The 14,114-nt window shown below is 44.4% G+C and overlaps 1 protein-coding gene across 1 annotated transcript in view; it reads left to right on the top strand.

Moving 5' to 3' along the window:
• The window catches only part of ZNF41 (zinc finger protein 41), a 34,859-nt gene continuing 20,745 nt past the window's right edge, over positions 1-14,114 (top strand). The window contains exons 1-2 of the mRNA XM_011938711.1: positions 1-575; positions 11,424-11,860. Coding sequence (XP_011794101.1) covers positions 11,703-11,860 — 158 coding nt within the window. The 5' untranslated portion in view covers positions 1-575; positions 11,424-11,702. The remainder of the gene's footprint in view (positions 576-11,423; positions 11,861-14,114) is intronic.

Genomic DNA, 14,114 nt, shown 5'->3' with positions numbered 1-14,114 from the left:
CGTCCCACAGAGCAGTGCGGTGGCGGTGGCGGGGGCGGGGCCGGGTGCGTCTCGGGACCTGCTCCTGGGGGTGGGGGCTAGGCGATATTTAAAGAGGCGGAGGCTCCCCGGTGGGGACGGCCTGAAGCCGAGTGCACCCTGAGGGCGGAAGAGGTAAAGCGCCCCGCCCGCCGGCGCCTCAAAGGTGACTGACTCCTAGAGGCTGCGGCGGAGGGGAGAAGCCTGGTGGTACATTCCATGGCCCAGTGCCTCGGCCACTGGAAAATCCCACAGGGGTATATCGAGTAGGGTACCGTGGGCTCCGCGGCAGAAATGATCACCCTTCCAAGATGGCGGCTCCCGTAGAGACACTCCCAAGGGGACAGCCATGTTCCTTGCCTGACAGTCACTGAAGGAAATTGGAAAGCCCGCCTCTCCTTCGACGCACACGCGCACGCACGCTCCGGCGCGGTGTAAGGGCACCAGGTGTAATTGTGGGCGAGCGGCCGCTTCGGAGCTGACACTAAGCATGTGCAGATCAAGTCCAGAAGCGCCGGGGTCCCTCGAAGCAGTTTTCAGGACTTAAGACTCTGGGAGTGAGTTTAACAGACGGACTTAGGGCCACTTAAGCATTGAGATAATTATGGAGATGTTAAGACATGGATCAAGCGTTGAGATAATTATGGGGATGTTATGACATGGATTTTGTACTCGATGATGCTCAGTGGGGTGAGTGAGGAGGCTTCTCTGGGGTCATTTATAGGGAGGTGCAGAGAGTGTGATTGGGGTTTGTGGGTGAGTGATGGGTCACTAGGGAAAGTTGATGGGTAGCCTGTGGGATGAGTGTTGGGGACACCGGAGTGAATGATAAGGGGGTCTGTGGGGTGAGTGATACAGGGTCTCTAGGGTGAGTGATAAGGTATATGTGAGATGAGTGATGAGAAGTCCGTGGGGTGAGAAGGGGCTGTGCGGGGTGACTACTGGAGGTCTGTGAGGTGTAGGATGGGGTTTATTGGGTGATTCACCAAGGTTTCTGCCGGGTGAGTGATGCATTTATTTGGGACTGGTGATGGAGGGCTGTGGAATCAGATATGCGGCTTCCTGGGGTCAGTGATAGGTGGTCTTTAGGTCTGAGATGAGGTTGTTTCAAAAACCTACTTTTGATTTTGTTGGTCCTCCTGTGTCTTTGTTTCTCTGTCATTAATATCTGCCCTTAACTTCGTTATTTCTTTTCTGTTTTTTTCTTTTGTTCTCATTTTTAAAGTCCTGAATTGAATGCTTATCTCTTACTATCCAGTCATTTTATTTTATAATATAAACATTAAGTTTATAAATTTTTCTCTAAGAACTCTTTAGCTCCATGTCACATGTTTTGTTGTTGTTGTTGCTGCTGTTCGGTTTTGTTTTGTGACAGGGTGTCACTCTGTCGCCCAGAGATGGAGTGCAGTGGCACGATTATGGCTCACTGCAGCCTCAACCTCCTGTGCTCAGTCGATCCTTCCAACTTAGCCTCCCAAGTAGCTGGAACTACAGGCATGTGCTGCCACACCCACTAATTTTTTATTTTGTGTAGACACGGGGTTTCACTATGTTGCCCAGGCTGATTTTTTTTTTTTTTTAAGATACAAGAGTCTCTCTCTGTTGGCTAGGCTGGAGTGCAGTGGAGCCATCATGGCTCACTGCAGTCTCAACCTCCTAGGCTCAAGTGATCCTCCCACCTCAGCCTCCCAAGTTGCTGGGACTACAGGCAGGCTTGCCCAGCTAATTTTTAAATTTTTGGTAGAGATTGGGGTCTTGCTATGTTGCCCAGGCTGGTCTTGAACTCCTGGCCTCAAGCAATCCTCAAGTAGTCCTCCTAGCTTATCCTCCCAAAGTACTGGAACTACAGGCATGAGCATCCAACCCACAAGTTTTGATATGTAGCATCTCCACTATAGTTTCCTTCTAATGTTTTCTAATTGCAGTTGCAATGTTCACTCTTACCTCTGGGTTATTTAAATATGAGATTTTGATTTCCCAAAACATTGACATTTTTGTTACTGATTTCTAAATTGTGGTTAGAGGCTGTCACCTGAGTGATCATTACGTGCAGGAATGATGCTTTTAAGTTCAATACATACCACCATACTACTTTCCAAAACTTTTGTAAAATTGGAACTCCCACCAGCAACATATAAAAAGGCTTCTTCCAAAATCCTCTTCCACACTGGATTTTTTTTTTTTTATTTTCCCCATTCTGAGGGCCAAACACAAGGGTATCTAGTTTGCCTTGATGTACATTTTCCTGACAACTAGTGGCTGAACATTATTTCATTCTTATTGGCCATTGAAATATATATTTAAACTTTGTCATGTCCTTTGCCCTTTGTTTCCTTTAGGTGGTTTGTCTTTCTTACTAATTTGTGAGTATTAACCTGTATTGTAACTATATTTCCTCTATCTCTGTATTTTGACTTTTGAAAGATGTCTTCACCTTTGATTTTTTAAAAATCATCTATGAAGATATATCTGCCTTTTTCCTTTACAAGTTCTGAGTGTATTGTCTTGCCTAGTGACTTCTCCTCATTTCATGTTCAAACAAATATGCCTTAAATTTATATTTAATGTATTTATTGTTTCAATTTTTAAAGTTAAATTTTAATCTAACTGGAATTTATTCTGGTGTATGGTATGAGATGGAATCAGTTCATATATTCCATTTGGATACCTAATTTGCCAGCACCAGTCGTTAAATGAATACCGTTTTCTAATTCAGTTAAATGCCACTTTTGCTAACGTTCATTGTCTTTTTAATTCTAGCCTTCCTAGTAGGTGTGAAGTGGTATCTTGTGGTTTTGATTTCCATTTCTCTAGTGGCCACTGATGTTGAGCATCTTTTCCTGTACTTATTGCCCATCTGTATATCTTCTTTGAAAAAATATCTATTCAAATCCTTGGCCTATTTTTAAATTGAATTGTCTTTGTTTTAATCAAGTTGTAAGAGTTCTTTAGATAATCTCGATAGAAGTCCTTTGTCACATATGTGATTTGCATGTATTTCCCCTCATTTTGTGGGGTTTTGTTGTTGTTGTTGTTGTTGTTTGTTTTTTTTCTGAGACAGAGTCTCGCTCTATTGCCCAGGCTGGAGCGCAGTGGTGCCATCTCGGCTCACTGCAACCTCTGCCTCCCAGGTTCAAGCAATTCTCCTTCCTCAGCCTCCCAAGTAGCTGGGATTAGAGGTGTGCACCACCACACTCAGCTAATTTTTGTATTTTTAGTAGAGACAGGGTTTCACCATTTCAGTCAGGCTGGTCTCAAACTCCTGGCCTCAAGTGCTCCGCCTGCCTCGACCTCCCAAAGTACTGGGATTACAGGTGTGAGCCACCGCGCCCAGCCTCTGTGTCTTTTCACTTTCCTGATGGTGTCCTTATAGTTTTCATATGTTCCTATCTTGATTTGTATTTTTCTTAGGAATGGCTCTTGAATTATGTCAGATGCCTTTTTGATGTAATAGCCTAATGGTGTTACTTTCCTAAATTGGTTGTTGTAATGAATGATACTGATATATAAGGCGGATCCATCCTTGCCTTCCTGGGATAATTCTGTTGGTCAAGGGCAATTTTTCTTTTTTGTTTTTTTGTGTTTTTTTTCTGAGACAAAGTCTTGCTCTGTTGCCCAGGCTAGAGTGCAATGGCGTGATCTCTGCTCACTGCAACATCCACCTCCCGGGTTCAAGCAATTCCCCTGCCTTGGCCTCCCAAGTAGCTGGAATTACAAGCATGTGCCATCATGCCCAGCTAATTTTTGTATTTTTAGTAGAGACGGGGTTTCACCGTGTTGGCCATAAGATTTCCTTTCTCTGGGATGAATGCCCAGAAGTGCAATTGCTGGATCATGTGGTAAGTATTTTAGTTTTTTAAAGAAGCTGCTGGTCTCAAACTCCTGACCTCATGATCCACCTGCTTCGGCCTCCCAAAGTGCTGGGATTACAGGTGTGAGTCACTGCACCAAGCCTAGTGTGTGCATAGTTCTACGTCATTTTGTCATGTGCATAGATTAATGTAACAGCCACCACAATCAAGATACAGAACTACTACTCCTTTATAGTCTTTTTTTTTTCTTGTGAGACGGAGTCTCCCTCTGTTACCTAGGCTGGAGTGCAGTGGCGCAATCTTGACTCACTGCAAGCTCCGCCTCCCTGGTTCACGCCATTCTCCTGCCTCAGCCTCCCAAGTAGCTGGGACTATAGGCACCCACCACCACCATGCCTGGCTAATTTTTTGTATTTTTAGTAGAGACAGGGTTTCACCGTGTTAGCCAGGATGGTCTTGATCTCCTGATCTCGTGATCCGCCCACCTCCCATGGTGAGACCCTCATCTCTACAAAAAATTTAGAAAGTAGCCAGGCATGGTGGCATGCGCCTATAGTCTCAGCTACTCAGGAGGTCAAGGTGGGAGGATCACTTGAACCCAAGAGTTCGAGGCTGCAGTGAGTGATGATGGCACTACTGTACTTCAGCCTGGGCAACACAGTGAGAACCTGTCTTAAAAAAAAAAAGACTAGGCCAGGCACGGTGGCTCACACCTGTAATCCCAGCACTTTGGGAGGCCGAGGGTCTCACCATGTTGCCCAGGCTGGTCTCAAACTCCTGGCCTCAAGCGATCCTCCCACCTTGGCCTCCCAAAGTGCTGGGATTGCAGGCACGAACCACTGTGCCCAGACCTTTTATAGTCTTTACTCCCACCGCCATCCCTAACCCCTGGCAACCAACCATCTGTTTTTCATCTCTCTAGTTTTGCCATTTTGAGAATGTTATATAAATGGGACCATACAGACTGTGATTTATTTTATTTATTTATTTTTTTTTTTTGAGACAGAGTTTCACTCTGTCACCCAGGCTGGAGTGCAGTGGCACAATCTTGGCTCGCTGCAACCTCCTCCTGGGTTCAAGCAGTTCTCCCACCTCAGCATCCTGAGTAGCTGGGATTACAGGCGCCTGCCACCACACCCAGCTAATTTTTGTATTTTTAGTAGAGATGGGGTTTCACCATGTTGGCCAGGCTGGTCTCAAACTCCTGATCTCAGGTGATCTGCCCACCTGGGCCTCCCAAACTGCTGGGATTACAGGCGTGAGCCACCGCGCCTGGCCCAATGTGTGTGATATTTTGAGGTTGGTTTTTTCACTCAGCATAATGTCCTTGAAAACCATCCAAACTGTTGCTAGAACAATAATTGATTTCTTTTTGTTGCTGAGTAGTATTCCATATTATAGATTTACCACAGTTTGTTTAGCCATTCACCTAGTGAGAGCCATTTTGCTTGTTTCCAGTCTGAGGCTATTACATATAAAGCTGTAATGAACAATCTTGTACAGGTTTTTGTGTACACATAAGATTTCCTTTCTCTGGGATGAATGCCCAGAAGTGCAATTGCTGGATCATGTGGTAAGTATTTTAGTTTTTAAAGAAGCTGCCAAACTATTTTCCAGAGTGGCTGTGCCACTTTACATTCCTGCTGGCAATGTGTTAGGGATCTAGTTTCTCTGAGTCCTCTCCAACATTTGGTAAAGACCAATATTCAAAGAAAGGAAAATAGTTAAAATGTGCCATTTTTAAAAGGCACCAGTTCTAAATGTGTTTATAGCTAAGCTTTAAAGAAGATAGTATCTATGCCATTTTAACATATAAAAATAAATTTCCTGAGTTCCTTTTAAAAACTGGCATAACCTTAATAGCAACACTTGTTAAATATAATACAAAAACAAATATGACTTTTAAGACTTCGTGTGGTTTAATGCATTTGTGCTGGTTTTATTTGTATGTGTTGAATGATCCTGAAGGCTTATGCTAGTTAGTACTTCTTTATTGTTTCTTTTATTATTAAAAGATATTCCCCTTTTTTGTTAATCTGTTGAATGCTTTGGACCTTAATTTCCCCCACGACAATTGTATTTTCAGACCTCCTTTCATTTTCTTGGTATTTGCCTAGTAAATTGTATAGCTTTTAAATCCTCATTGAAATATTACATAATACAGAAAAGTGCACACATTGTACATATTTAGCTTGATGATTTTTTAACAGACCAAACAAACCTGCATAGCCACCACCTAGATGAAGAAATGTTGCTATCTCTCAAGAAGTCATATTTTTTAGCTGGGTGTGGTGGCATGCACCTGTGGTCCCAGCGACTTAGGAGGCTGAGGCAGGACGATTACTTGAGCTCAGGAGTTTGAGGCTACAGTGAGCTATGATCGTGCTACTGCACTTCTGGCTGGGTGACAGAGCAGGATCCTGTCTCTAAAAAAAAATTTTTTTTTTGTAAGGCCAGGTGCAGTAGCTCATGCCTGTGATCCTGGCACTTTGGGAGGCTGAGGCAGACGGATCACGAGGTCAGGAGTTCGAGACTAGCCTGGCCAATATGGTGAAACCCCGTCTCTACTAAAAATACAAAAATTAGCCGGGCGTGGTGGTGGGCGCCTGTAATCCCAGCTACTTGGGAGGCTGAGACAGGAGAGTCGCTTGAACTCGGGAAGCAGAGGTTGCGATGATCCGACATCACACCACTGCACTCCAGCCTGGGTGACAGAGTGAGACTCTGTCTCAACAACAACAACAACAATTTAAAGAAGCCATGTTTCTTTGGGGGGCCAAGGCAGGCGGATCACGAGGTCAAGAGATCGAGACCATCCTGCCCAACATGGTGAAACCCCATCTCTACTAAAAATACAAAAATTAGCTGGGCACGGTGGCGCACACCTAGAGTCCTAGCTACTTGGGAGGCTGAAGCAGGAGAATCGCTTGAACCCGGGAGGCAGAGGTTGCAGTGAGCCGAGATCACACCACTACACTCCAGCCTGGGCTACAAAGTAAGACTCCATCTCAAAAAAAAGAAAAACAAAGAAAAAAGTTTTAAAGAAGCCATGTTTCTTTGAGAGGCTGAGGCAGGCAGACCACAAGGTTAAGAGATCGAGACCATCCTGCCCAACATGGTGAAACCCCGTCTCTACTAAAAATACAAACAGCTGGGCATGGTGGCGCACACCTGTAGTCCTAGCTACTCGGGACGCTGAAACAGGAGAATCACTTGAACCCGGGAGGTGGAGGTTGCCGTGAGCCAAAATCTCACCACTGTACGACAGGCTGGAGACAGAGCGAGACTCTGTCTCAAAAAAAAAAAGAAGCCATGTTTTTGAAATGTATATAAACGTAATCATATGGCATTGCTTCATTGCTCTTTTGAGTCTGGCTTCTTTAGCTTAACAGAGTGTTCATGGGACGAGACTCATGCATGTTGAGTACAGCAATTTGTTCTTTCTCATTGCTGTATAGCATTTCCTTGTATAAATATAACACAGCTTGTCTATCCATTCTGATGTTGATGGGCATTTACATAATTTTTAGTTTTGAATAAAGCTACCATGAACATTATCATCTCTTTTAGTAAACATATATTTGCGTTTCTCTTGAGTGAGAGAGAACTGGAGTCAAACAGCAGGGTCATAGGATATTGCATGTATTCACCATTAATAGAGACTACCAAACACGTTTTCAAAGTTTATGTACTAGTTTATACTCCTAACAAGCAATCTGAGTTTTGGCTGCTCCACATCCTTGCCCGCTCTTGTTTATTTCCCATCTTTTTCATTTTGGCAATTTCTGGTGGGATTATCTTATTGTAGATATGGAGGATTATGTGGAGGATTATCTTATTGTAGTTTAACTTCTATTTCCTTGTTAACTGGTGAAGTCGAGCATCTTTTTATAAGCTTGTTTGCTATTTGGATATTTTCTTTGTGAAATGCCTGTTCCTTTTGCCCTTTTTCTGTGGCTCTTAGTGATTTCTAGACATTCTTGATATATTTGAGATATTAATCATTTGTCAAATACAGGTATTACAGTTACCTTCTCCCACTGTAGCATTTGCCTTTACATTTTTAATTTTATCTTCTGATTAACAGAAGTCCTTAATTTTAATGTAGTCCAATTTAGGTATCCTTTATCAGAACTTAATATAAAGCACATTAATTAAGACTATAACACTGGTCCAAGAATAGACAAATAAACCAATGAAAATACAGAGTTCAGGAATGGCCCCCACATATATGATCACAAGGAGACACTACAGAGCAATGGAGAAAGGATAGTCTTCTTTTTTTTTCTTTTTTGGGGACAGAGTCTCACTCTATCCCCCCAGGCTGGAGTACAGTGGTGAGATCTCAGCTCACTGTAACCCCCATCTCCCAGGTTCAAGCGATTCTCCTGCCTCAGCCTCCCGAGTAGCTGCGATTATAGGTGTCTGCCACCACACCTGACTAATTTTTATATTTTTAGTAGAGATAGGGTTTCGCCATATTGGCCAGGCTGACCTCGAACTCCTGAGCTCAGGTGATCCGCCCACCTCGGTCTCCCAAAGTGTTGGGATTACAGACATGAGCCACTGTGCCTGGCCATGGGTAGGCTTTTCAATAAATGGTTCTGGATTATCTTGCTTCCATATGAAAGAAATGAATCTTGACTCTAACATATACCACACGCTAAAATCCTTCCCAGATGGACTGTGGGTCTAAATGTGAAAGCTAAAATGATAAAACTTTTACATGACCCTGAGATAGGCGAAGGTTCCTAACAAGACATAATGCATGCCAACCATAAAGGAAAGAATGATCAATGATATGGTGTATTTCTATCAAGTGCTTCGTTTCACATCTTCATCATTTTGTTTTAACATATTTGATTTTATGCCTCCTATTATTTTTTTCCTTTTTTTCTCCTATTATCTTTCGTTTGCTTTTTTTTTTTTTTTTTTTTTTTTAAACAGAGTCTCACTGTGTCCCCCCAGGCCGGAGTACAATGGCATGATCTCGGCTCACTGCAACCTCTGCCTCCTGGGTTCAAGCGATTCTCATGCCTTAGCCTCCCAAGTAGCTGGGAATACAGGCGCCTGCCACCACGCCCGGCTAATTTATGTGTTTTTAGTAGAGATAGGGTTTCACCATATTGGCCAGGCTGGTGTCAAACTCCTGACCTCAGGTGATCCGCCCGCCTTGGCCTCCCAAAGTGCTGGGATTACAAGTGTGAGCCACTGTGCCTGGCTGGTCATGTTTCTCTTTTTTTTTTTTTTTTTGAGATGGAGTCTCGCTCTGTCACCCAGGCTGGAGTGCAGTGGCAAGATCTCGGCTCACTGCAACCTCAACCTCCTGGGCTCAAGCAATTCCCCTGCTTCAACCCCCTGAGTAGGTGGGATTATAGGCATGCACCACCACACCCAGCTAATTTTTGTATTTTTAGTAGAGACAGGGTTTCACCATGTTGGCCAGGCTGGTCTCAAACTCCTGACCTCGTGATTCGCCCGCCTCGGCCTCCCAAAGTGCTGGGATTACAGGTGTGAGCCACTGCACCTGGCCTCATTCATGTTTCGCTTAATCCCCTTTTAGGTTTTTATTACTTTTGAGTTTTGATTGTTTGGAATTTTGATTTTTTTTTAATGAATTTCTGTTAGTAGTTGCCTTTACCTTCCTTACAAATATGATTGTATGTATTTTCTATATTACTAAATTCGAATAATATTGTACCGATATCTGCCCATGGAAATTTGTAATTTGCCTTCTCCTCATTTTGTTCAGTAAATTTTCCCAGGGAATTTTTTTGTTTGTTTGTTTGTGTTTTTTTGAGACAGTCTCTCTCTGTCACCCAGACTGGAGTGCAGTGGCATGATCTCGGCTCACTGCAACCTCCGCCTCCTGGGTTCAAGTGATTCTCCTGCCTCAGCCTCCCAAGTAGCTGGGACTACAGGTGCATGCCACCACGCCCGGCTAATTTTTTGTATTTTTAATGTTTCACAGTGTTAGCCAGGATGGTCTTGATCTCCTGACTTCATGATCCTGTCGCCTTGGCCTCCCAAAGTGCTGGAATTACAGGTGTGAGCCACCGCACCCCACCAGGGAATTTTTAAATTTCCACATAGTTAATAGTAACAGCCTTATTTACTACAGATGCCCAATTACGTTGTTTTTCTTTATCCAGATGTAATTACATATCAATTGCAAGAATCCTATCTCAAAACTGCTTTCCTATTTTGAGGGTTTTTGTTTCTATTCCGTTTACCATTGTTTAGACTATTCCCTTGAGTGTTCTCCTGAGATTGGAATATTGGCATAAAATGCTAGAAATGCTTTTATGTCTAAAATTGTCTTTCTTTTGCTCTGACAATAGAATGGTATCTAGCTAGGGTGGGTTTAGAATTCTTGGATCTCAGACCTACTCTCGCAATAATTTGTAGAGTTTTCTTCTAACATGGCCTCTGTTTTTGCAAATACATCTAGTGCCACTGTGATCCCTTTTCATTGTAAATGACATGTTGGTTCTGCCTGGAAGTGTTGGAAATGTCAGTATCTGAGGTCATCGATTCAGTCCATGAGAGTTTATTGATTGGGGTGCTAAGGTGGTGAATGATTGCAAGTCTGGGATTCACAGGGATTACAAGTCAGTTTTGGGGGTCCTGTCGCAGTCCTGGATTGGGACCTATGGACATTGGTTATTATCGTACTGTGTGAGTTGCTATGTGATGAACTGGAACTTCTATTACTGAGGGTTTTATGGGAGTCATTGATCCTATTGATGATGTGCTGCCTGGGTTGGTGATAACTTGAGGAGCCTGTGGAAACCAGTTGATGACACCATTTGGTACACAGTTTTTGTCAAGCAATGTGGGCTATAGGGATTTAGGAGCCTGTGCAGACCTGCTGGTTTTCAGGGCCTGATGGGAATTGCAGAAGAGAAGGGACAAGTTTGAGTTTTTATCTTTGACAGAAGAGGGTGGGCTCTGTTCTTTGCACAGAATGTACACTGAATTACACAGAAGCTCAGTTTATGCTCAAGTGGCATGGTCAGTGCTCAGCCAGAGCACTTTGAAGGTAGCAGGAACCACGTTGTTTATTGTGATTCTGCCTTGAATAGAGTACCAAATGGCTCAATAGTTAAGAAAGTATGCTTTGGAGCCAGGCATACCTGAGTTTGAATCCTTGTCCTTCCCCCTCATCTGAGTGATCTTGGGGTAAATTTCTTAATATTTCTGAACAGCTCTATCTGATGGTAAATGGGATTAGTAATAATAGTAATGCCTAGTCCACAGGATGACTGTGAAAATTAAATGAGGTACCTAATAAAACATGCCTTGCACCTTGTAATAATAGCACTATTTAAAATGAGTTGAGCATGTTCCAGGTACCAAGTAGGTGTGCGTAGAAGCATCATTTCATTTAATTCTAACAACCCTATGAGATAAGTATTTTCATCTTGTTTAAGATGAAGAAACTTCACATAAAATGACTTCCTCAGATTCTAGCTAGAACATAGAAGAGCTTGAATACAAATGCTCATTCATTTTACACCAGATCTTGTGAATTTTCCCCATGTTTTGCTTTAATACTTGGTGTGGGTTTTACCGAACTTTTCTCTTCTGCAGCATCCAGCACAGTGAGCTTCCCCTGGGCACCACCAGAAAATATTTATGGGTGAACGTGGAGTGATGACCATGTGGACACTGTCTTTCCAGGGTTTCTTGGAGCCTCTGCAGAGTCTGGGGGCCAGGCTCCTTAGTGGAAACTGCAGGATCTTCCTTCTGACTCCTGCTTGCCTCGCCCCGGCAGCTCCGGTTGAGTCCACAGATGCCAGCTCAGCTTCCAGCTTGGGAAAGAGTGGGGTTGTCAGCAGGAGAGCCTGAGGGCTGAGGCCCAGCGTGAACATGGCAGCTAATGGGGACTCTTCCCCATGGTCCCCGGTCGTGGCTGCAGAGGGACGTGGCAGCTCATGTGAGGTGAGGAGGGAGAGGACCCCGGAGGCAAGAATTCATTCAGTGAGGAGATACCCTGACCTGTCCCCAGGGCCTCAGGGCAGGAGCAGGTGAGTCAGGGGAAGCTGCAGATTCCGGACCTGCTGCCCTGGAGACAGATCAGGGTCCTCCCACTGAGAGTGAGCACCACTTGACTGATGCGGCCACATCCAGAGCCCCACGTGTTTCAGTGGACAGGGTAATGTGGCTGATTACACTAGAGGAGAGGGAGGATGTGGAGGGTGAGCCCCACAACCTAGGGAGTGGGGGCAGCTCCCTGCAGGGCAAATGAGGGTGAGGTCCAGGTGGAAGCAGCCACTATCCATAGCCAGGGAGACTCCATCCCCCACCCCAGCACCAACCCTTCCCTCTCCATCGGCTCTTTACAGACGTCAGCTGATCCCCACCAGTGCCCCCTTCCCCCAGGTCTCTGGGGATCTGGCAATTTCTCCTCTATCCTGATTTAGGTAGAGAAAAATCCTTTTTCTTTGGAACTTAGAGACTGGCAGGGTAGTAGGGCCACCATGGTCTCTCGGGCCCTTTTGGCTCTCCCTCTTCCTTTCAAAGATGAATAAAATGGCCAGGCACAGTGGCTCATGCCTATAATCCCAGCAGCCTTGGGAGGCTGAGACGGGTGGATTGCTTGAGGTCAGGAGTTCAAGACCAGCCTGACCAACATGGCGAACTCTCGTCTCTACTAAAAATACAAAAAGTTAGCTGAGCTTGGTGGCGCATGCCTGTAATCCCAGCTACTTGGGAGGCTGAGGCAGGAGAATCGCTTGAACCTGGGAGGTAGAGGTTGCAGTGAGCTGAGATCACACCACTGCACTCCAGCCTGAGTGACAGAGTGAGACTCCGTCTCAAAAACAGAATAAAAGATGAATAAAATGCCCCAGAAGACACATGACTCGCCCAGGCCTCTCAGGTTGGCGGTGACACCACTAGACTGGAGTCAGGTCTCCTGACTGTGTCTTCCACCCTCACCGCACTACAGCTGAGATTAAGTTTCCTGCTCAGAGCTCCCGTTCAGATAGAGTTCCCATTGAGATTCTGTAAGCCGAGGAGGACCATGAGCGAGCCAGACCCTGCCCGACAGCTCCCTCCTTTCAGACCTGCCTGTGGATGCTGTTAACTCTGGAAGGGTTCATTGTCTCAGGGGCTCAGGGTCATGTGGTCATTAGGATAACATTAAACTTTTAAATATTTTTTTTTGGTCATTTTATAACTTCATAATAAAATATTAGAAAGTATAGTTTAGCAAATAGAAGAAACTAAAAAATTACTTGTCGTTCCAACATTACCCAAAGCTAACCAGTGTTAACATTTAGCTGTATTTCCTTTCAGTGGTTTTTTCCTTTGTGTGTGCATGTGTGCATGTGTGTGAGTATGCGTGTGGGGCCTGAGTGTGCATGCATACTGTACACATACACATATATAGCTAAAGTTTTAAAACAGAATGATACTCTTTGGTTACCTCATTTTTAACTGGGCAGTTTAACATGATTTGCTAGGCAGCAAGTATTTTTCTTCATACACTTATGATGTCCATAATTTAGCCAGTTTGCTATTTTTAAAATTTTATTTATTTATTTTAACTTTTTTCCCTCTGAGGCAGTCTCCCTCTGTTGCCCAGGCTAGAGTGCAGTGTTGCAGCCTCAGCTCACTGCAGCCTCAACCTCCTGGGCTCAGGCGATCCTCCCACTGTAGCCTCCCAAGTAGCTGGGACTACAGGCACATGGCACCACACCCAGCTGGTCTCAAGCTCCTGGGGTCAAGTAATCTTCCTGCCTTGGCCTCCCAGAGTGCTGAGATTACAGGCGTGAGTCACCACCATGCCCCACAAATTTTATTTTTAATTAATGAATAATAATTGTGTATATTTATGGGGTACAATGTGATGTTTTGATATTTGTATACATTGTAGAATATTTAAATCAACCTAATTAACATATCCATTACTTCAAAGACTTATTTCTTTTGTGATGTGAACATTTAAAATCTGCTCTCCACCGGGCAAGGTGGCTCACACCTGTAATCCCAGCACTTTGGGAGGCCGAGGCGGGTGGATCACGAGGTCAGGAGATCAAGACCATCCTGGCGAACACGGTGAAACCCCGTCTCTACTAAAAATACAAAAAAAATTAGCCGGGCGTGGTGGTGGGTGCCTGTAGTCCCAGCTACTCAGGAGGCTGAGGCAGGAGAATGCCATGAACCCAGGAGGCGGAGCTTGCAGTGAGCCGAGATTGTGCCACTGCACTCCAGCCTGGGCGACAGAGCGAGACTCCGTCTCAAAAAAAAAAAAAAAAAATCTGCTCTCTTTGCAGT

This window comes from Colobus angolensis, unplaced genomic scaffold (assembly GCF_000951035.1).
Source record: "Colobus angolensis palliatus isolate OR3802 unplaced genomic scaffold, Cang.pa_1.0 Scaffold176, whole genome shotgun sequence".
Classification (NCBI taxonomy): Eukaryota; Metazoa; Chordata; class Mammalia; order Primates; family Cercopithecidae; genus Colobus; species Colobus angolensis.
This window is presented reverse-complemented; position numbering and strand designations above follow the sequence as displayed.